The sequence below is a fragment of the Equus asinus genome, chromosome 20 (assembly GCF_041296235.1).
Source record: "Equus asinus isolate D_3611 breed Donkey chromosome 20, EquAss-T2T_v2, whole genome shotgun sequence".
NCBI lineage: Eukaryota > Metazoa > Chordata > Mammalia > Perissodactyla > Equidae > Equus > Equus asinus.
Genome location: NC_091809.1, coordinates 14,182,881 through 14,203,855, shown reverse-complemented (window position 1 = coordinate 14,203,855; position 20,975 = coordinate 14,182,881). Strand labels below are relative to the sequence as shown.

Here is a 20,975-nt window from a genome sequence, read left to right as displayed (position 1 = left end):
CCCAGGGGATGCCCCCCGGCTGTCACCTCCACCTGGCTGGGCTCAGAGAGGTAGTACTGGTCCCCGGGGCCCAGCCCGGCTGGGGTCTGGGCTCTCCAGCGGGTCTCTGGCCCTCCCCAGGTGAGCCCTCGCTTCCTCGGCGCCCAGCACCCCCTCCCGTCTCAGCCAGGATGCCAACGGTGAGCACCCCAGCCTGTGGCCCCAGCCCTTCCCGCTCAGCCCACCCTGGAGGGACCTCAGCTCCCCGGGGGGCTGGACTCTCTCCCAGGTCCCCTTTAACCGGTGTCTGCCCAGTCTTTCTCCGTCCCTTAGTGTTGAATTTCTCTCGCCTTCTCCTCCCGACCTTTGACCTGTGGTCCTCGGCCCCTAGGTTTGCCGTCTAATATTTCTCTGCTGGCTGCTCCCCGCGCTCTCCCTCTTTTTCTCTGTCTCCATCCAATTTTCCATCTGTGTCTCATCTCTTCCTCAATTTCCATTCCTTCTTCCTCCTGTCCTCTCTCCTCTCGGCCTCTCTCTCTCCCCATTTGTCCCTCATGCCCCCGGTGCCCTTGTCCCTCTCATCCTCCTCCCAGAGGCGCTGGGCCCCGGGCACCCAATGCATCACCAAGTGTGAGCACACGCGCCCCAAGCCGGGAGAGCTGGCCTTCCGAAAGGGCGACGTGGTCACCATCCTGGAGGCCTGCGAGGTGAGCGGTGGCCGAGGGCCCAGGGGTGCTTGGGGACAGGGCTCTGCTGGGAGCCCCCCCACCGACCCCTGGCTCCCTCCTCGCAGAGCAAGAGCTGGTACCGGGCCAAGCACCACGCCAGCGGGCAGGAGGGGCTGCTGGCGGCGGGCGCGCTGCGCGAGCGCGAGGCCCTCTCTGCGGACCCCAAGCTCAGCCTCATGCCGTGAGTGTGGGACGGCCCGGGGCGGGGGTCGGGGGCCCGGGCAGCCCGGCCCAGCGCGCCCTCCCGCCGGCCGCAGGTGGTTCCACGGCAAGATCTCGGGCCAGGAGGCGGTGCAGCAGCTGCAGCCGCCCGAGGACGGGCTGTTCCTGGTGCGCGAGTCGGCGCGGCACCCCGGCGACTACGTGCTGTGCGTGAGCTTCGGCCGCGACGTCATCCACTACCGCGTGCTGCACCGCGACGGCCACCTGACCATCGACGAGGCCGTCTGCTTCTGCAACCTCATGGACATGGTGGAGGTGCGCGCGCGCGCGCGCGCGCGGCCCCGACCCCCGGTGTGGAGACAGAGGGACCCCGGGCGCCGCCCCATCCCGGCAGCCGGGTGCACCCGGGACGCCCAGAGCTGCGTGCTCCCCAGTGTGGAGATGCAGGGGCTGGCCTCCATGGACCACCGACCCTACAGGAGGTCTGAGGCCGCTGGGTCCCACCTCCAGGGACTGGGCGGCTCCTCTGGGGACCCCCAGGAACCTGCAAGTTGACATCAATGCAGAGCCCCCTCCCCGGGATCCTCCTGTTTCCTCCTCGCCTGCATCCTTTCCGTTTCCATGGAAACCAGCCCAACGCATCCTGTGGGAACCAAGCCCTCTCCTCCTGGCCCCCCACCCAGAGGCCCCTGGGGAGGGGGACGGGATGCAGGCCCCCCCAACACCACCCCCCCCTGGGATCGCGCTCACACTGCCTCTGCCTTGCGCATCCGGCAGCATTACAGCAAGGACAAGGGGGCCATCTGCACGAAGCTCGTGAAACCCAAGAGGAAGCAGGGCACCAAGTCGGCGGAGGAGGAGCTGGCCAAGGGTGAGCCACCCCCTCCTCTCCCATGCTGGCACGGCCTGGGGAGGGGGCCCCGGGGCCTGGCATGTGGCCAGGGCCACCTCCCCTGAGCAGGTCCCCGCGCCTGGCACGGTGAGGAGACCTGAGCAGCCCTCGGGTCGATGCCGAGCGGGTCCCACACCTGCTGCTTCTCCCGTGTCCCCATCATCCGCCCTGTCCCCTGAGCCTGAAACCTGGCTCAGAGCCTTGACCCGCCCACCCTCCCACATCCCCTCCACCACTAGGTTCTAACACCTGTTAAATCTGCACCCCGCCCCCACAGGCCAGCCTCGGCCTTCCCATCAAACCACCTTCTTCCTGGAGGGGGGGGTCCCACTTCCTCTCAACCTCTGCCCCTGTCCCCACAAAGAAATTCCACCCACGCTGCTCTCATGCTTAAAGGAGGGAGGCCAGCAGCTCCCCGGCCTTCCAGAACTTCTTCTTGTGTCTGAGCCACCTTTCCTGCCTCCTCTGCAGGGCCCTTCCTCCATGCCCCCCTGGGCTGTGGTTCCTCATTTCTTATTGCCTCTGTGCCACTGTGCCTTCTGTTCCCTCCACCTGAAATGCTTGTCCAGTCCCCGAGTAGTGAAATCCTCCATACTGGAGGCCCGAAGCGAATGCGCCCTCCCACGGCCACCCTTTTGAACCCGATGACCGTGGCTGTCTTCTTGGATGCAGTGGCCCCTTGGGGATGGTGCCTGGGTGGAGGCTGGTGTCACCGTGCCCGATTGTACCTAAGGGCTCGTGATTTTCCGGGGGTATCTGGGGAGGAAGAGGAGGAGGCCTACCGAACCTGCTGGAGGGGAGAACACAGCTGTGCTTGAGATAAAGGATCAGGGAGGCCACAGCCCAGATGACGACTTAGAGCCCTGGGAGATTCTGGAACCTTCCAGAAGCTTTCCGAGTCTCCACATCTGTTGTCTTTTTTGCTCTGTGCGTGTCCCTGGGTGGCCAGAGATAAAGGACTGTAAAGGGAGGGGCCCACGAGGTATCTGCACGGACACAGCCTCCAGGTGGAGGAGACAGGGCGGCCCTGAGCGGTGGCCTCTGTTGCTCTGGACTCCCATCCCTGGCACCAGGGGTGGGGTGCCCCCGGCCGAGGCGCGGTGGAGACGCCTGGTGTTGCCAGGTGGAGCCCCGAGGCGGGGCCAGGGGAGCCCGTCGCCCCTCTGACCGGGTCCCCGCCCCGCAGCCGGCTGGTTGCTGGACCTGCAGCATCTGACGCTGGGAGCGCAGATCGGCGAGGGCGAGTTCGGAGGTGAGGGGGGCGCGGGGGCGGTGAGGGGGGCGCAGGGACGGTGAGAGGGGCGCGGGCTTAGGTTCGGGGGGCTGCCGACCGACTCCGTGCAGGGCGGGGCGCGCGGTGGGCGGCCTGTGCGCATGCTCCGCTCTGCTGATGGACAGCCGCAGACGGCAGGGGAGCGAGTGGGCGTGGCCGTGTGCCAATAAAACTTTATTGACACCAACGTGAATTTCATGTCATTTGCTCGTGGCGCGAAACATTATTACTGTTTCGATCGTTTCAACCATTTAAAAATGGGAAAGCCACTCGGAGCTCGCAGGCCTCGCAAAAAAGTGGCGTCGGGACTGGACGTGGCCCGAGGGCCGCAGTTTGCAGACCCCTTAGGCTTAGCTGATTCTCTGCGATCTGGGGTTTGCGGCGCGTAGGGGCGGGTCTCCGGGCGGCCGCGGGGGTGTCCGCGCGGTGGGCGTGTCCGCGTGTCTCTAGGGTCCTGATCCCGGGCCCGCGCCCCCCGCCCCCAGCCGTCCTGCAGGGCGAGTACCTGGGCCAGAAGGTGGCCGTGAAGAACATCAAGTGCGACGTGACGGCTCAGGCCTTCCTGGACGAGACGGCGGTCATGACGTGAGTGCCGGGGTCGGGGCGGGCGTCCCGGGTCGGGGGTCCCGGCCGCGCCCTCACCCGCTGCCGCCCCCAGGAAGATGCAGCACAAGAACCTGGTGCGGCTGCTGGGCGTGATCCTGCACCAGGGGCTGTTCATCGTCATGGAGCACGTGAGCAAGGTGGGCGGCGCCCGGGCTGCGGGCGGGGGGCGCCGGCCGAGCAGCCTCGAGACCCCCCCCTCCCCCCCCACCATGTCTCCCCCCCAGGGGAACCTCGTGAACTTCCTACGGACGCGGGGCCGGGCCCTGGTCAACACCCCGCAGCTCCTGCAGTTTTCCCTGTGAGTGGGGCTCCGGGGCTGGGGGGCTTCCCGAGGTCATGGGGAAACTGAGGCACAGAGCGGGGAGGAGCCAGGCCTTCCGGGTTTGTGACCAGCCACCCCAGCGCACGTGCCTGGCCCCTCTCTAGGCACGTGGCCGAGGGCATGGAATACCTGGAGAGCAAGAAGCTGGTGCACCGGGACCTCGCCGCCCGCAACATCCTCATTTCCGAGGACCTGGTGGCCAAGGTCAGCGACTTCGGCCTGGCCAAGGCCGAGCGGAAGGGGCTGGATTCCAGCCGGCTGCCGGTCAAGTGGACGGCGCCCGAGGCTCTCAAACACGGGGTGAGCCCCCCTCGTCCCAGGGCCCTGGGAGCCCCAGCTGTGCTGTGTGACCCTGGGCATGTCTCTTGGCCTCTCTGAACCTCCAAAGGAAGTTTGCCTCACCAGCGAGCACTTGGCCCGTACTTGTTCCTTTTAGCCCCGTCTGGCCTCTCCCTTGTGTGACCCTGTCTGGGCCTCGGTTTCCCCACTTCTGAAAGAGACTCGGACCCAGGCTGAGGGCAGGAGGAACCAGGCCCACCTCGTGCTCTGGATCTGAGCAGAGGGTCTGAGCTCTGCTTGGATGGGGGGGCCTCGGGGAGGAGTCTGTTGGGAAGAGACCAGAGAGCAAAGGTCAGCCCAGGGGGCCTTCCTGGAGGCAGCAGGGGCTGGAGCTGAGGCCGGGGTCCCTCCTCAGCCTGGTCTCTGCCCCGCAGAAGTTCTCTAGCAAGTCGGACGTCTGGAGTTTCGGGGTCCTGCTCTGGGAGGTCTTCTCCTACGGCCGGGCTCCGTACCCCAAGATGGTGAGCGGGGTCGGGGGGTGCGGGGTCCTGTGCGGTCGGGGCGTGGCCGTGCGCCCGGGCCCACCGCGTGCGCTCTGCCCGCAGTCGCTGAAGGAGGTGTCGGAGGCCGTGGAAAAGGGCTACCGCATGGAGCCCCCCGAGGGCTGCCCGGGCCCCGTGCACGCGCTCATGGGCAGCTGCTGGGAGGCCGAGCCCGCCCGCCGGCCGCCCTTCCGCAAACTGGCCGAGAAGCTGGCCCGGGAGCTGCGCACCGCCAGTGCCTCGGCCCCCGCGGGGGCGCAGGACGCGGACGGGTCCACCTTGTCCCGCGACCAGGAGCCCTGACTGCCCAGCGGCCAGGCCTGGAGGACCGAGGTCGTGGGGGGCACGGGTGGGGCTGCGTGCCGGCCCGAGGAGGGTCGGGACCCGTGAGGTGCCCGCCCGGCTCACGGCGCAGGGGCCGGCTGGCCTGGGGGCTCGGCAGCCCGCGGACCTCAGCCCTGAGGGTTGGCGGCTCCATAAAGACCGGTTCTGAGGACTGGGTGTCTGCGTCTCTCTGCGACCCCGGTGTCCTCACCACCCTGGGGCCCCTGCTACTGAGCCTGGGCGACCTGCCTGCTGGGGCATCTGCCCACTGAGGGCTGCCCCCCGCTGGGACCTCGCAGCCACCGTGGGGACACAGCTCCCCAGGATGGGGCCAGGAGATGCTCTGGGCCGGGGAGCACAGCCACTGTGGACCCACTGGCCATCACCCACGGCACCCACTGCGGGCCTCCCGTGGGGGCCGGTTCAGTGGTCAGGACCCGCCCTGACCCTTGGGGTCCCAGGCACAAAGGGCTCTGGGAGAATGCCAGTGGCCGCGGGGGTCCGAGCCCCATGCCCCGAGAGGGTCTGCCCCTGCAGCGTCATTCCCCCCAGGGGACGCTCTGGGACAGCCACCTGCGTCGTCCTGCTGTCACAACCCAACAGCCTGGCCCGGGGCCTCTGGGGGGCTTGCTGAGAAACGCCCGTTGTGTGGCCTGTCCCGGACCCTGCTTCTCTTGTCCCCTCACTTGGGGGCTGGGCCTCTGGCTTGCACCACCAGCTTCGGATCCTTTGCACCCCGGCTTTGTGGCCCCAGCGTGCAGTCACCAACCATCCCGGACATCGGGTGTTTCCAGGACGGGGGACATTAGTGCTAAAGCTGGAACAGTCCCTGGCAAACTGGCGCTTGGTCCCCCTGCCAGGCCCCGGCAGCCTCCTCTGTGGTCAGGCGTCTCTTCCCGGGGTGGGGGGTGAGGACCCCAGGGGCTCACACAGTGGAGGGCTGAGCGCATGCAGCTGGCGCCCGTTTATGACTCTGACCATCAGCCACCCCTCTCAGTTCACGCTTCCAGCCTGGCAGCCTCCAGGAGGCCCAGAGGGGGTCTGGGGCCAGGCTGGGCGTGGTCCCCACCCCGGGACCCCCTGAGCTAGGGAGGGGACACAGGCCACAGCACGCCCTCCCCAGGGCTGACCCTCACCCCCCCGCACCCCCCAATCCTGCCAAGCTGAGCCTGAGCTGGAGAAACGCCCCAAGGTCCTGCGGATCTCCTGCCGTGCCCCTGAGGCACTGCCCACTCTCTGGCCTCAGTTTCCCCAACAGCAGCCAAAGGGGTTTAGTGTCTGTTCCTGGGGGAGACAGGAAGGGTGGGCGGCCAGAGGGGCTGAGAGTGGCCTGGCCTCACGAGTCCAGCGGGGGGGCCGCCTGCGCCCCGGCGCCACCCCTAATCCGGCCCTTTAAGCTGACACAGCGTCTGCATCTTCAGCCCGTCCCTCCCGCTAAGTCGCCAAAGCCCCCAGGCCTGATGCCCCATCCCTCCCGCGGCCTCTTAAGCCCCCCCACCCCCCCACTGTGGCCAATTAGCTAATTGGGGCCTGAGAACAGAGCAGCACGTTCATGTTTTAAAGTGATGAAGCAATTAGGGGATTTGTCCCCCAGCCACAGGCCTCGCTCCCCCAGCCGCCGCCGGCTGAGCCCACCTTAGAGGGGGCACCCCAGGGAGCCCTCCCGCCGGCGCTCAGGGGGTCGGGCTCCTCCCTTACCCAAGTCCCCTCCTTCCTGGGCCAGCGGGAGCCACAGCGGCTCCTCCTCCAGGCCCCTCGCCCCTTTTCTACCAGCTGTTCCGTGTGTCTCTCCCCACGAAGCCGACGTTCCCGAAGGATCTACTCCTGTCCCACGGGGCCGGGCAGCCGCCCTCCCGTCCTGTCACCAAGTCCAGGAGCCCCCACCCCCCACCCTCTCCTCTCGGCTTTCGGGGCGACCCCTTCCTGAGCCCCCAGGCTCCTCGGATTGGGGGGTTGGCAGGCCGGCCTGGGGGGCTTCCCCTGGAACCTGTGCCGACTCTCGGGCCCCCGCCCCCGTGACAATCCCATCATCCACCTGCCCTCAGACGGGCCTGCGTATCGCCCGCTTCTCCTCCCCAAACTTTGTCCCCGCGGAATTGCTCTCCTGTCCCCCGTGCCCCCCGCCATCCCCATGGCCCTGACCAGGCCTCTGCATCCTCCCGGCCTCCATCTTGCCCACAATAGATTCTCGTCCCAAATGCCGTCCGCCCGTGTCCCTCCCCTGCCGCACACCCCCCGCGGCTCCCAGTAGATCCCCATCCAGATCCTTAAAAGAGCAGCCCACCCTGCGTGCCCCGTCCCTCCCCGGCCTGAATGTCCTCACTAGGCCTCCAACCACCAGCAGCTGCATTTTCCTGGTGTAGTTGCTGGTTGTCTGTCTCTTCCACTAGGATGTCAGCTCCAAGGTTTGTGTTTTGTTCCCTACTGTGGACAGTACCTGGTCCACAGTCAGGGCTCCATCACATGTTGACTGAGAGAATGGAGTGAACTTCTATTCATCCCTCAAAACCCAGCTAAAATGCCCCCTACGCCCTGCCCTACTCAGTGCCCGGGGAGTCACCTGGAACTGCCTTCACCTCCTGGGACCTCAGCTTCCCCAACCCCGTTGACATCTGTGAGTCTGAGAGGGCCTTCTTCAGGCCCCAGCTGATAAAAACCATAACTGGACACTCAGTAAGCACTGACTGCATACCATTCACTGTGTGGAGTCCGCGTGAGAGCTCCAGGGCTGAGTCCTGGTGTCACAGCTAGGGAAACTGAGGCCCAGAGAAGCGGGCCCTTGTTGGTGTCCTACAGCGAGGGTGGCAGGCCCAGGCTGACGTGTCCCCCACCCCACGGCCCCAGCCCTCCGCCGGGCTGCCCTCCCCGGGAGGCTCAGTTAATCACCGGGCTAATCCTCCCCAGGGCCCCCCCTCGGGCCACCGGGCGGAGCCCCGTGGACGCTGGATCCCGCGGCCCAGGAGGGGCTGCCGGGCCGTGAGCGCTGCGCGGGCGGCGGGGGAGGGAGCTGTGGGGGCAGCGTCCCAGCCTCCGCGTCCTGGGTCCCAGACAGGGAGACAGACAGACAGACAGACGGACAGAGATGTAGGGAGCCAGACGCGGAGGCATCAACAGGGAAGGAGGTGGAGACAGAGAGTCCGAGGTTGACGGGGACGCCGACGGGGACCGCGGGCCCCTCCCCGCCTGCCCGGCCGGCCGTCCCTCCCGCGGTCCCACCCCATCCGTGGCGCTGCCGCCCCGCCAGGCGGGGGCGCGGAGGAGCATGTTCCTGAGCGCGGGCGAGGGGCCGGCGGCGGAGGGCGGGGCCCCGGGGCCGGGCGAGGAGGCCCCCAAGAAGCAGCACCGGCGCAACCGTACCACCTTCACCACCTACCAGCTGCACCAGCTCGAGCGGGCCTTCGAGGCCTCCCACTACCCGGACGTCTACAGCCGCGAGGAGCTGGCAGCCAAGGTGCACCTGCCCGAGGTGCGCGTGCAGGTGAGGGCGTCCCGCCACCCGGGGACCCTCCCAGGCTGTGGCCCGAAGAGAAACCGGGAAGGCCTCCTGGAGGAGGAGATGCAGGGCTGGGGCCTTGATGTTGGAGTAGGAGTTTGCCGCTGGGAAGGAGAAGGGGCGTTTTCCTAGGCATCCAGAACAGCTTGTGCAGAGATGTGGCAGCAGTAAATTGGAGGTGCTTCCGCTGAGCTGGGTGGGCGGCGGTGGAAGGGGAGGCAGAGAATGGGGCTGAGAAAGAGCTCGTGAAGGGCCTCGAATGTCGAGCCGAGTGGCTTGGACCTCATGCCTGGGGCCTGAGAGCCGGGAGCCCGAGGGGGCCCAGGCAGAGAGAATGGGAAGGAGGGACTGGATTCCAAAAAGCCTCGGGGGCTGATGCGGTGGGAGCCAGGTGGCAGGGGTCCCGCCCTGAAGATGGCCATGTCCTTGAGGCGCTGCAGCACGAGGGAGTCAGGCTAGACAGCAGGCAGCACCCTGAGAGGTGGGGAGGGACGCCACAGGTGGGGAAGAGTGGCCTAGCTGCGCCCCGATGGCCCTGAGCTGGGAGCACCCCTCTCGCCGCCTCCAGGTGTGGTTCCAGAACCGCCGGGCCAAGTGGCGCCGCCAGGAGCGTCTGGAGTCCGGCTCCGGGGCCGTGGCAGCCCCGAGGCTCCCCGAGGCCCCAGCCCTGCCGTTCGCCCGCCCTCCGGCCGTGCCGCTGCCCCTGGAGCCCTGGCTGGGCCCCGGGCCCCCTGCCGGGCCGGGCCTGCCACGCCTCCTGGGCCCCGGCCCCGGGCTGCAGGCGACCTTCGCGCCCCACGCCTTCGGGCCCGCCTTCTCGGACGGCTTCGCGCTGGAGGAGGCGTCGCTGCGGCTGCTGGCCAAGGAGCACGCGCAGGCGCTAGACAGGGCCTGGCCCCCGGCCTGAGCCGTCCGCCCTGTCACCAGGGCCTGCGACCTCCCGGGGACAGCGGCCACAGCCTGGTCACAGAGCGGCCCGGCCACCAGACCAGACCGCTGCTGCAGAGCAAGGCTTGGGGCCTCCGCGTCCCACCCTCCCTGTCCGTCAGTGGCCTCCCGCGCCGGGTCCCCCACCCCCGGCTGGCCTCGGGGCACCCTCTGCCCGTTCTGGGGCCTCAGGAGCCACGGGACGCTGATTCTCTACGTGCCCCCTGCTCATCTCCCACCCAGGTTCCTGAGGTCGCACGGCCGGGAGTGGACGGAGCCGTTTCCAAACTCGTTGCTGACCCCGTCCCGCCAGGCACGGCACTGGGTCCCTGTGGGCGTGCGAAGCGGTGGGACCCCTGCTGGGCGCTCACGGGGGACACGCAGGCAGAGGCAGGTGACGCTGGGGGAATACCGCCCGTCCCTGCTCCCTCCAGGTACCCAGGTGTGGCTTCTGTCCCCCCACCCCACCACAGACCCCGTCACGTCCCCCAGCCCAGCGAGGCCAACCCAGCCGTGTCTCCCGGGGCTCATGAGGGCAAGACGGCCGCCCTACCCGGGGCCGGGCTGGACTCAGGACACGAGGCTGCTGGGGGCAAGGAATGGCGTGTGACCGGTGCCAGCACAACGGGGCGTCTCCCCAGGGGACAGGCAGCCCCGGTCAGAGCAGGAGGGGGAGGGGGACACAGGGGCAGAAGCTGCAAGCGGCCGGCACCCCGCCCCCTCCGGGCTGCGTCCAGGAAGCGACCACAGGCTCACTTCCGGCCCTCAGGCCACATCCACACCCGCGGGGCCCACAGCCGGCCTGCTCACCTCCAGCCTCAGATGGCAGCACACGGGCCCTGGGCCCCTGTCGTGGTGACGCTGCGGCGGCCGGGCCAACCCATCCAGCCATCCACCATCCATCCAACATGCGACAGGGACGGGATGGTGAACAGAACAAAGACCCCTGCCCTGACCGAGCTGCCACTCCAGTGGGAGAGACAAAAAGCACGATTAAAAAAATAAATAAGTAAAACCCAAACCGCGAGCTGGTGACAAGTCCTAGAGGGAAAATAAAATCAGGACGACAACTGGTCGTGCAGGGCTGTAATTTAATAGGCGGTCAGGGGACACCTCGTGGACAAAGTGACCCCAGAGCAGAGACCTGGAGAGGAAGGAGGGAGCCATGGGGACACCTGGGGGAGGAGCGACCCAGGCAGAGGGCACAGCCTGTGTAAAGGCCCTGGGGCAGGCCCGGGCCTGGCGTCTGGGAGGAACAGCGAGGAGGTCCCCGTGGCTGGAGCAGAGGGAGGAGAGAGGGCAGGGAGGGGACGGGGCAGGTCGGGCCTGGCCCCGTGGTTGTTACATCTCTGGCCCCTCCCGAGAGCCACGGGGAGCCGTGGGAGGGTTGGGACTGTCTGCCGGCCCAGGGCAGGTCACCAGGCAGAGCAGGTGGGCAGTAATCCGCTCGGCAGAGTCCTAAGCGGATGAGGCTCCCGTTTTCTTGGGACCCGGCGGCATTAGCCGCAAGGCCCCCACCCCACTGGTCCAGCCAGAAGACAGACGGTCCTGGAGGGCGGGGCCACAGCTGTGGGGCGGGGCCTACCCACAGAGGGTGGGGCATGGGGCAGGGCCTACCCGGGAGAGGGCGGGGCCATGGCCATGGGGGCGGAGCCTACACAGGAGAGGGCAGGGCCATGGCCATGGGGGCGGAGCCTACCCGGGAGAGGGCGGGGCCATGGCCATGGGGGCGGAGCCTACACAGGAGAGGGCAGGGCCATGGCCATGGGGGCGGAGCCTACCCGGGAGAGGACGGGGCCTGCAGACCCCACGTGACGAGCCGGCCTCCTCCAACCCTCCAGTCCGCGGGCTCAGGCCTCAGCCCTGAGACCCCCGCACACCCGCCCTCCCAGCCAGGCCGGGCAGGAGGTGGGGCTGCGGGAGCCTCGCTTCTCCCCTGGGCTGTGGCCAGATTCTCGGTGCCCAATGCAGACGGCAGGATGTATTTCAAGGGGGGTGGGTGGTGGCGGGCGCACAACACGACAGCTGAGACCCGAGCACCAGTGCGACCACTACAGATGGACGGGAGGATGATCCACAGCCCAGCCGCCTGGGCTCAAGTGACTGGCCCCTGGAGAAAGCCCCGTGACCTTCACAGGAAGGAAAGTTGTTGCTGAAATGGGTTAGGATGGAGTCAACTCTGCCGGGGAGAACTACCCACTGGAGGCTGAAAGGACTCAGAGATAGAGAGAGACACATATCCGGATACTGAAGCACCTGGATCCAGCCCTGCCTGAAGCCAAAGCCACTCCCGGACATCTCAGTTCCTGAAGCTCACAGACTCTTCCGCTTCGGGTGGCCTGGGTGGGGTTGATCCCCTGGCAACCCAGAGGCTTGGCTAGAAAAATCCGGCCCTCGAGGACTGAGGTGGGGCCCGTTGCACAGGGCGAAGAATTCAAGAATCCGGACAAGAAATCCAGTTCTGCCTGGAGGTGAGGATGGCCCGCAGAGGCTCAGCAGGGGGTGGCAGCTGGGGCCCCTCCCCGCTGGCATCTCTCCCCCTCCGGGCGCTGTCAGACCACCCCCCCCCAAGGACGGGCCCGGGGTCTTTATCCCCCCCCAGCCCGGCCCTGATCCAGCCTCGCTGAGGGGCGCACACGGGAGCCGGGGGAGGCTCCGTTCATGGAAAAGGCTGTTTCTCCCGGAAAGACAGTCTCCCTCGGGGGCGGGATGGTGGGAGCCGCGCCCTCGGGGGTCCCTCGGGGTCCTCGCAGCCTGGGCTCGGGCGACCCGCCCTCTAGAACTTCTGGTTCTTGCTGAGCCGGTTGTGGCGCCAGATGTTGTGCTTGCGCAGCAGCCGCCAGTACTCGCGGGTCTCGGGGTCCAGCTCCTCCAGCGTCTTGGGGGGGCCCAAGTTCATCTGGAACAGCCTGGCGGGGCGCGGGCGGGGCTCAGGGCGGCCCCCCCCCCCCCCCGCCCCTTCCCGACGGCACTAGGATCCCAGGGGGACACACAAGCCCTCTCCTGCCCCCTGGCCACTGGCTGTGCTGTGACGCCTCCCCGGCCACTCGCTCGACCTCTCCGAACCTTCCCCGGCTCTAAGGATCAGCCCACGTCGGTGGCCCGCATGCCTGGCTCTCGCGGCCAAAAGCAAAATCCCTCCTGTAGCCCCCTGGGCCCTAGGGGGCTGGGCTCCGTCCCCTCCCTGCCCCGTCTCCCCCCCTCTCCACCTCGGCTCCCAGCCATTCCACTGACTAGCCAGGGGCAGTGCGGCCCCAGGCCCTTTGCACGGGCTGTTCCCTCCGCCTGCCTCTGAAGCTCCCCCCACCCACTCAGGTGCTGACTCTGGCCTCACCTCCCCGGGAGGGGGGGGGGGGGGGCTGACCCGTGAAACCTCAGATTGGATCAGCCAGGCCCCCCTCACCCGTCACCAGGGACTCTGGCCTGTTCTGTGCCCTTTTGTGTCCCCAGCACCTAGGACAGGGCCTGGCAAACAGTAAGCGCTTAATAAATGCTTGTTTAAAACAAAGGGCGCTGCTGGATGCAGTTCGCAGGCATCCTGATCTCACTAACTCCTCACGACCCTCTGACGGAGGCGTAACCCCAGTCATATGAGGCCCCCCGGCTACCCCCCGACCCCCCAGGGCGTCCCAATGACCCGGGAAGACGCCGCCTGGCCACTCACCACTCGGGGTACTCGGCGTCCGGCCTGAGCGCCACGTCGGGCCCGTCCTTGTAGATGTTGACGCCCATGGCGTGCGTGCTGAGCCGCACCGGGTCCGTGCACACCTCCGGGTCCTTCAGGGCCTCGCTGACCGCGCCTTTGCCGCCTCGACCCCCCTTAACGACTGCGGCCGGGCGGGCAGGCGGGGAGAGTCGGCTCAGCCCAGCCCCGCCCTCCTCCCCCGCCTGCCCCCTCCCTCCCTCCCCGGGGGCCTGGCTGGACCCGGGCTGCGGCCCTCAGAACGACTTCAAGAGTGACCTAGCTGCTGCTCTGCAGCTCCATCTCGAGCCCTTCTGTCTATGGCGCGGAGAAAACGCTGCCACGTGTCTTTAAGGCCGAACATTTGTCAATTCCCGCCTCGCCACAAGGAGATCAGGCAAGGCTGTATCCAGCTAAACTTTAAATCACTTTGTTCGCTTTTGCTTAAGTGGTTAATCCTTAGATGGACCCCACTGCCTTCTCGAATTTCCCGTGGTGACTTGCCCAAGGTCATACTGTGATTAGGGGGCAGAAACAGGCTGAGAATTCAAGTTCATGACCTTCTCTGACCCCGCCTCCAAAAAAAAAAACAACTCTGCGCCTGCGCAGTGAAGCGCATGTGCTCCACGTAACCCACACCCTCCTCTCTCGGCTTCACGACTGGCGCCTGCGCATTGAGTCCAATCGCGCCCGCGGGTCCCTCAAACTGCGCATGCGCCTAAAGCCTAGCGTCGGCCTCTTCACGCTTGCGCACTGACGCTAGGACCCACTTCCCCAACCAGCGCCTGCACAGTAGCAACTCCCCAATGTCCCCGCCGTGTCTATCTCGGTCCCTCTTAACGCAGCTCACCCGCTTTCTTGGCATAATCCCGTACAAGGAGTCTTCCGGGATCGGCGGGGTCCGGGAGCTGCCGCGCCGGCCAGCCGGCCCAGGTCCGGGCAGCTCCGAAGAGGCATCTGGCCGCCATGACGTATGCTGGCTGCCCGCACGTGCTCGCTTCCGGGAGACGTCAGCGACCAAGGGGTGCTTGGGAGTTGTAGGCTCTTAGAGACTTCTGGGAAATGTATTCCAGCCTCAGGTGTCCATTCCTCGTGACTTCTCTAAACTTTTATAGATATCCCGTTACTGTATGAGGCGACTTTCAAAGGGTGTTTCATTGACTTCTTGTCCTTCTTCAGTTACTGGTCATTTACCCCAAAGATCGCACCTTGTACATTCCTGATTCTATTTGAGGAAAATTACCGGAAACCTAAAAGTAATAAACAGCTCACACGTGTTGGATTCATTATATTCCGGCCCTCCTGCTAAATCCTTAGCCAGCTTCCTCTCTAATCCTCACAATTAGGAGGCGGGTACTATTATTATCCCCCGTTTGCAATCGGAGCCGACGCTCAGGGAGATAAAGTCAAGCCGGGAGGCGTTATTCAGCCTCCTTAATACAAGCCAAACCGGAAGTCCATCTACAATAGGGTCCCCGCGCTGCTTCCGGTTTCCCCGGAGTCCAAAGAGACCGCCTCTCCCTCCTTCAGTATTTCCCAATCCCATTCCTACCCAGCCGCCATCCCTTGGGAGAATGCCGCCGCCGTCGGAGGCGGGCAGTGATTATGAATCCCATTCTGCAGTTGAGGAAACACGCCCAGAGGCCAGCCCGTGCGCCCACGGTGCATGGATGCAGGCCGGGGATTCAAACCGGCGTGCGTACACCTAGCGCCCTCGCGCGGCGAGTCTGGCTGGGAGAACTACATTTCCCAGCAGACCCCGCGAGCGTGCGCATGCCCAGTGGGCTAGGGAAGCGGCGAGCGGCGGCGGCTGGAATGAACAGGGCGGACCCTGGACGCTGGGTCCTGGGGTCCGCGCGCGCTGGGACCACCTCGGTTTGAGAAGTGAGTGTCCCCGCGGGACAGAGCGGGGTCTGGGGCGGTGCCTGGGGCCAGAGGTCTGAAGTCTTGAGCGTGGGGTCTGCGTGAGCGCTGGGGTCTGAACTTTGAGCTTTAGGCTCGGGGTCCGTCCTCAGCCTGGGTTCTGGGGTCGGGGTCGGGGTCTGGAGTTGACCCGGGCCGCGGCTTCGGAGGTGGCAGGTGAGGGTCTGCTTTCTGGCGTCTCGGATCTCTACGATTAAGTCTGGGGTCCTGAGTCTAAAGTCTGGGGTCTTGAGTCCGGGGTCTCTGGGGTCTGTGGGGTCGGGGTGTGTCTCCAGCCTGGGCCCCACGTCGCGGGGGAGGAGGATTTGGAAGAACCGGGGCTGGGGTGACAGGGACCGGGGAGTCGTCTGGGTTTGGAGCCCCGGGAAGCCACTGCCTTACCCCTGCTCATTCTGTGCCTCAGTTTCCTCGACTGTAAAACGGGGATCGGGGCAGGCCGTTCCCTGCAGGGTATGGCGAGGATTAAATCCCGTGTTCTGTGTGCGCAGCGCCCGGCGACAGCACCAAATTAGCCCCCGGGAAACCGACCCTTCGAATCTCTCAGATGCCGGCCTCGGCCTGGGGTCCAGGATGGAATTCCTGACGCCGCCCCGCCCCCCGCCTGGGCCTCCGGCCATGGACTTGGAGGAGCCCGGGGGCTCGCTCTCACCCTCTCAGGACGCCCCCCGTGACCTCCAGTGGGCCCCGGCGCCCGGAGGCCCCGGCAGCCTGAGTCACATGGAACTGGACGGGCCGAGTGTCGAGGACCTCGTGCAGCAGTTTGAGACCCTGCCGGGTGACCTGGGGGGCCTGTCCCCGGATGGCCCCCCGTGCCCCCTGCACATCGCCACCGGCCATGGCCTGGCCCCCCAGGACGTCGCCGATGCCCACGGGCTTCTGTCGGCCGAGGCCGGCCGGGACGACCTGCTGAGCCTTCTGCGCCTCGAGGAGGCCGTTCCTTCCCCGTCGTATCCCGAGGAGCCCCCGGACCCTGCTCCCCACCTTCTGCAGCCCCCCGAGGACCCGGAGGAGGAGAGCGGCCCCCCGGAGTGGGCAGAGGGAGCTTCTGCCGAGCAGGGGGGCAGCAGGAGCTCCAGCAGCTCCCCGGAGCCCTGGCTGGAGACTGTGCCCTTGGTGGCTCCTGCAGGGCCACCCACCGGCGCCCAGGTACAGCCTGCCCGGCCCCGGGCGCCTCTGCTGCTGGCCGAGCCCGGGACTCAGGCCGCCCTCTTCGTCTCCTTGCAGAGCCCGGCGACCCCGGCGTCCCCCGCGTCCCGCCCTGCCCTCCAGGAGGGTGAGTACCCTGCCCGCCCGGGCCCAGGGGGTGGGGGGGGGGTCAGAGCAGCCAACTCGGGCTCCCGGATCTGCCCCAGAGCTTTGCCCGTCAGGAGTTGCTTCCAGATGAGGCTCAGAGGTTGCTTTCGAGTGGATTCCACGTGGCCTGGGAGAGCAGAGACAGTCGGGAGAATGTTCTGGAAGGAGCCGAGGGGTGCAGGGCAGGCCTGGGGGTTGGTGGCACATCAGATCTGGAACCGAGGGTGGCCTGTGCGTTTTCAAAGGGCTAGAAAAGAATCCAAAAGGAGAAGAGTTCTTGGCACGTAAAGATGGGACGCGGTTGGGATGTCGGTGTCCGCAGATAGAGTGGACCACGGTCAGTCCACGCGTTGGTGTGTCGTTGTCGTCGTCTCTGGCGGCCTTTGTGTCAGAACAGTCAGGTTGCAACGGAGACCATCTGGCCCACAAGGACAGAAATACTTACTCTTTGGCCCTTTGCCGAAACAGTTTGCCAATCTCTGCCTTAAAGGATTGAAAGAACCAGTTCTGGCCATTTGGAATGTTCTAGAATGTCCCCCAAAACTACTAGAGGCCATAGGTCAAAGAGCAAGTTCTGTGGTTGTGGGGAGGGGAGCTGGTCTGGGCCTGTAGGTCCACGAAGGTTCTGGACTTGTGGGTGGAGCTGTGGCTGACCTCGGGAGTTCTAGAACTGGGCACTCTGCTTGTGGTTCTAGATTAAAGGAACCCGGGCTGGAGAATGATCTGGAATGCTGGCCAGAGCCGCCTGGTTCTGCTCAGAGGCAGGCGATCTAGAACCCCAGCGGATGGAGGTCGTCTGCGGTTCTGGACCAGCAAGGGGTGTTCTAGAACTTGGGGCAGGGCCCTCTGATTGTAGAGGGATCAGAAGGTTCTAGAACTGTGCCATACAGTGGGAATGTAACGTGAGCCATATGCGATTTTAAACTTCCTGGTTATCCCCATTCAAAATAAAACAGGGAAGATAACCTTTAATAGTGTATTTTAGTTCACTCGATGTCTTGAAAACATTATTTCAACATCTAGTTAGCATCTTATAATTATTTCACGTTTTTTTACACTAAGTCTTCAAAATTGAATTGCACTTTGCATCTACGGTACATGTCAGTCTGGACCAGTCACATGTCAAGTGCACGGTGTCGCCTGGTGCCTGGCAGCTGCCACATTAGCCCAATTCCAGAACCCCAGGGCCAAGTTGCCTGCCGTTCCGGAACGCTCAGCTCGTGGGGGACACCGGGCAGAGCTGGCTGTGCTTAAATTCACTTAGAGCCTCCACGACTGGGGGCCTGTCCCCGTAGTTCTAAACCAAGCAGCAGTAGGTACGGCTTAGAACTTTCTAGAACTGTTGCAGTGCCATCTGGTTCTAGGTGGCTCAGGGAATTCGGGAGCCAGGGGGCAAAGCTGTGTGTGATTCTGGGCTGGGTTGGGGGGAATTCGAGACCATTGAGCCGAGCTGTGTGTTTCTGGACTGTTCAGATAATTCTAGAACCCCCGGGGGCAGCTGGGGTCACGAGCTATTTGAGGATATTCTAGAACCTTGGGACGAGCTACGTGATGCTGTCATGATTCAGAAGTTCTAGAATCATGGAAGGGAGAAGCCTGTGGTTCTGGAGTCATCTAGGCATCTAGAACCCCTTGCGGGTTTGGTTTGAGACCTGTCGGAGAGTTCTAGAATCGTGGCTCGGAGCCATCTGTGGTCTGGACAGCATGAGAGTGATAGAGACTGAACAGTTACTTCTTTCTGCTCTGATCGGGCGTTTTCGTGATGACAGAGCCGAGTTGCCTGTGGTCCTGGGCTGATTAGAGAGAATTCTAGAAAAAACGGGTCAAGTAGACTAGTTCTAGATTGATTAGGAGAATTCCAGAACCATCTGGTGGCGTTGACCATAGTCCTGTAACGCTGCACGTTTTAGGAACGAGAGTGGGGCCGTCTGGTTCTAGGCTGATCACGGGATTCTAGAAGCCCGGGGCGGGGGGCCATGAGCGCTGGAGCTGTTTCTGGATCTGGCCGTCATTCTGGACTCACAGCCGCTCTTGAAACCGGGTCCTCTGCCTGGGGTCCCTGGAGCTGCGGGCAGAGCTGGCTCCAGACTGATGGAAGGTTCTGGAGCTGTGAGGACCAAGCTGAGGGCGTGGTGGGGACCGGGGATGGCCCCGTGCGCTTCAGGACGGTCAGCCCCACGGGCTGGAGCTCGGTGCCTCGGGGCAGAGCCGGCGGGGGTGGCCGAGCCTGGGGGGCCCTCGGGGCTGACCGTCATCCCTGTTGCTGCAGCGCCTGGACCCTGTGACTACGAGGACCTCCTGGACGGTGTCATCTTCGCCGCCAAGTACCTGGGCTCCACGCAGCTGCTGTCCCCGCGGAACCCGCCGCCCAGCGCGCGCATGGCGCAGGCCCAGGAGGCCGTGGACCGCGTCAAGGTGAGGCCGCGCCGGGCCACGGGGCTCCCCAGGGTCGCCGGGCAGGGGGGTGGCCGCCTGGGGGCGCAGTGGCCAGGTCCTCGGGGGCCTCCACATCCCCTGTGCCCACAGGCCCCCGATGGGGAGACGCAGCCCATGACGGACGTGGACCTCTTCGTCTCCACCAAGCGGGTCAAGGTCCTGACGGCCGACTCCCAGGTAGGGGCCGGGCCGGCGTCGGGTCAGGGGTGGGGGGGGCTCCGCCGGGGACCTCGCAGCCCGCCCAGGCCCCGTGTCGCCCGTGCAGGAGGCCATGATGGACCACGCGCTGCAGACCATCTCCTACATTGCCGACATCGGCAGCGTCCTGGTGCTCATGGCGCGGCGGCGGGCACGGCGGCCCCCACCCGCGGCGGGCAGCCCGCGGCTCTGCAAGATGCTGTGCCACGTCTTCCGCGCCGACGACGTGAGCGCCGGGCCCGGCCACCCCCCCGCCCGCCCCCCTGGCCCCCCCCATAGAGTCTTGAGACGGCGGCTGGCATCCCCGACACCCCGAGAGCACCGTTTCTGGGGAATCCCGTCCCCAGGGGGCGCAAGGGCTCAGCGCCAAGGACGCCGGGAGGCTGGGGGAGACCTGGAGGAGGCGGGCGGCCCCCCCGAGACGTCCCCTGTGCCCGCAGGCCCAGCTCATTGCCCAGGCCATCGGCCAGGCCTTCGCGGTGGCCTACAGCCAGTTCCTGCGCGACAGCGGCCTGGACCCCGGCCAGGTGGCCGCGCGGCAGGGCCAGGGGGCCGCGGGCCCGGGCCACCTGCACAACGGGGACCTGGATCACTTCTCCAACAGTGACAACTGCAGGGAGGTGAGCGGGCGGCGGCGGCCCCCTGCCTGCCGTGTGTCCCCCGCCCCCAGGGCGCACCAACGCCATGCCCACGTGCCCCGCAGGTGTGCATCGAGAAGCGGCGCGGCGAGGCCCTGGGCGTGGCGCTGGTGGAGTCGGGCTGGGGGTCGCTGCTGCCCACGGCCGTCATCGCCAACCTGCTGCACGGTGGCCCGGCCGAGCGCTCGGGCGCCCTGAGCATTGGGGACCGCCTGACCGCCATCAACGGGGCCAGCCTGGTGGGGCTGCCCCTGGCCGCCTGCCAGGCCGCCGTCCGCGTGAGTCCCCCGGGCCCCGCCTCTCCACGTCCCCTTGGGGGTCCCCTCTCACCAACATGGAATGTGAAGTTCTGCCCGCACGTGGGCACTCAGGGGAAACTGAGGCTTGGGGAGGGGAGAGGTCACACAGCCCCGCCCCTCGAGGGGCCTCCCAGAATCTAGGGCCTGAACGGCAGGTTCCATCTGATGGGTGGGTAAACTGAGGCCCAGCAGGGGCTGCAGCTCGCCAGGAGGTCGGTCCGGCAGCCCCCATGGGCCCAGCTAGGCCAGCGGCCCCCGTGCCCCCGGCAGGAGGTGAAGTCGCAGACGCTGGTGACCCTGAGCATCGTGCACTGCCCGCCGGTCACCACGGCTATCATCCGCCGGCCGCACGCCCGCGAGCAGCTGGGCTTCTGCGTGGAGGATGGCATCGTGAGCCCCGGCCCGGGGTGGCAGGGGACAGGTGGGTGGGCAGGCGGCCCATCGCGCGGCCCCCGCAGCCACCACGTCCTGTCCCCACAGATCTGCAGTCTTCTGCGCGGGGGCATCGCCGAGCGCGGGGGCGTCCGCGTGGGCCACCGCATCATCGAGATCAACGGGCAGAGCGTGGTGGCCACGCCGCATGCGCGCATCATCGAGCTGCTCACCGAGGCGCACGTGGAGGTGCGGGGCGCGGGGGACAAGGGGGGCCGCCCGCCCCCAGCCCCCGCCCAGCCGCCCGCCCTCTCCCCCAGGTCCACATCAAGACCATGCCGGTCGCCACCTACCGCCTGCTCACCGGCCAGGAGCAGCCCGTGTACCTGTGACGGCCGCCGTCGCTGCCACCGCCGTGCCTTAGCCCCCTGCCCGGAACCTTCCGCGGCGGCCGGGCCCCCGGGCCCCCCAGCCCTCCATTATATCGGATGTAAAAAATTAAATGTTTATCGAACGGGTAAGAGCTCAGATCGCAGTCTGTGGGGTTGAGACCAGGCCCCGCCTCTGCCCCGGGTCCTTCCCGGAAGCCACTAGAAGCCGCAGCTGC

The 20,975-nt window shown here is 66.3% G+C and overlaps 4 protein-coding genes across 7 annotated transcripts in view; 3 read left to right on the top strand and 1 right to left on the bottom strand.

Annotated features, from left to right (window-relative positions):
- LOC106832361 (zinc finger RNA-binding protein 2) overlaps window positions 1–5,283 on the top strand; it is an 80,887-nt gene extending 75,604 nt beyond the window's left edge. Inside the window, 13 exon segments of the mRNA XM_070491739.1 lie at window positions 121–151; window positions 154–179; window positions 573–686; window positions 773–888; window positions 965–1,184; window positions 1,647–1,740; window positions 2,948–3,013; window positions 3,520–3,619; window positions 3,693–3,777; window positions 3,865–3,938; window positions 4,067–4,262; window positions 4,676–4,762; window positions 4,847–5,283. Coding sequence (XP_070347840.1) covers window positions 121–151; window positions 154–179; window positions 573–686; window positions 773–888; window positions 965–1,184; window positions 1,647–1,740; window positions 2,948–3,013; window positions 3,520–3,619; window positions 3,693–3,777; window positions 3,865–3,938; window positions 4,067–4,262; window positions 4,676–4,762; window positions 4,847–5,086 — 1,449 coding nt within the window. The 3' untranslated portion in view covers window positions 5,087–5,283.
- Window positions 5,284–7,052: 1,769 nt separating this feature from the next.
- Window positions 7,053–10,506, top strand: RAX2 (retina and anterior neural fold homeobox 2). The gene is made up of 2 exons (XM_044753494.2): window positions 7,053–8,585; window positions 9,169–10,506. The coding sequence occupies exons 1-2, from the start codon at window positions 8,370–8,372 to the stop codon at window positions 9,505–9,507; spliced, it is 555 nt and encodes a 184-aa protein (XP_044609429.2). The 5' UTR covers window positions 7,053–8,369; the 3' UTR covers window positions 9,508–10,506.
- Window positions 10,507–10,601: 95 nt separating this feature from the next.
- MRPL54 (mitochondrial ribosomal protein L54) lies at window positions 10,602–14,194 on the bottom strand. The gene is made up of 3 exons (XM_014843088.3): window positions 14,060–14,194; window positions 13,192–13,354; window positions 10,602–12,436 (listed from the first exon to the last, which is right to left on the bottom strand). The coding sequence occupies exons 1-3, from the start codon at window positions 14,175–14,177 to the stop codon at window positions 12,304–12,306; spliced, it is 414 nt and encodes a 137-aa protein (XP_014698574.1). The 5' UTR covers window positions 14,178–14,194; the 3' UTR covers window positions 10,602–12,303.
- A 758-nt stretch (window positions 14,195–14,952) lies between these two features.
- APBA3 (amyloid beta precursor protein binding family A member 3) lies at window positions 14,953–20,932 on the top strand. Of its 4 annotated transcripts, XM_044753492.2 has the most exons (11): window positions 14,953–15,093; window positions 15,621–16,278; window positions 16,357–16,405; window positions 18,695–18,840; window positions 18,952–19,038; window positions 19,127–19,285; window positions 19,500–19,679; window positions 19,763–19,975; window positions 20,267–20,386; window positions 20,477–20,617; window positions 20,689–20,889. In XM_044753492.2, the coding sequence occupies exons 2-11, from the start codon at window positions 15,703–15,705 to the stop codon at window positions 20,758–20,760; spliced, it is 1,743 nt and encodes a 580-aa protein (XP_044609427.1). In that variant the 5' UTR covers window positions 14,953–15,093; window positions 15,621–15,702; the 3' UTR covers window positions 20,761–20,889. The 4 variants fall into 4 exon arrangements, with proteins under 4 accessions (XP_044609427.1, XP_070347842.1, XP_044609428.1 ...); XM_070491741.1 differs by having other exon boundaries at window positions 20,477–20,932; XM_044753493.2 differs by lacking the exon at window positions 20,267–20,386.
- The last annotated feature ends 43 nt before the right edge of the window (window positions 20,933–20,975 follow it).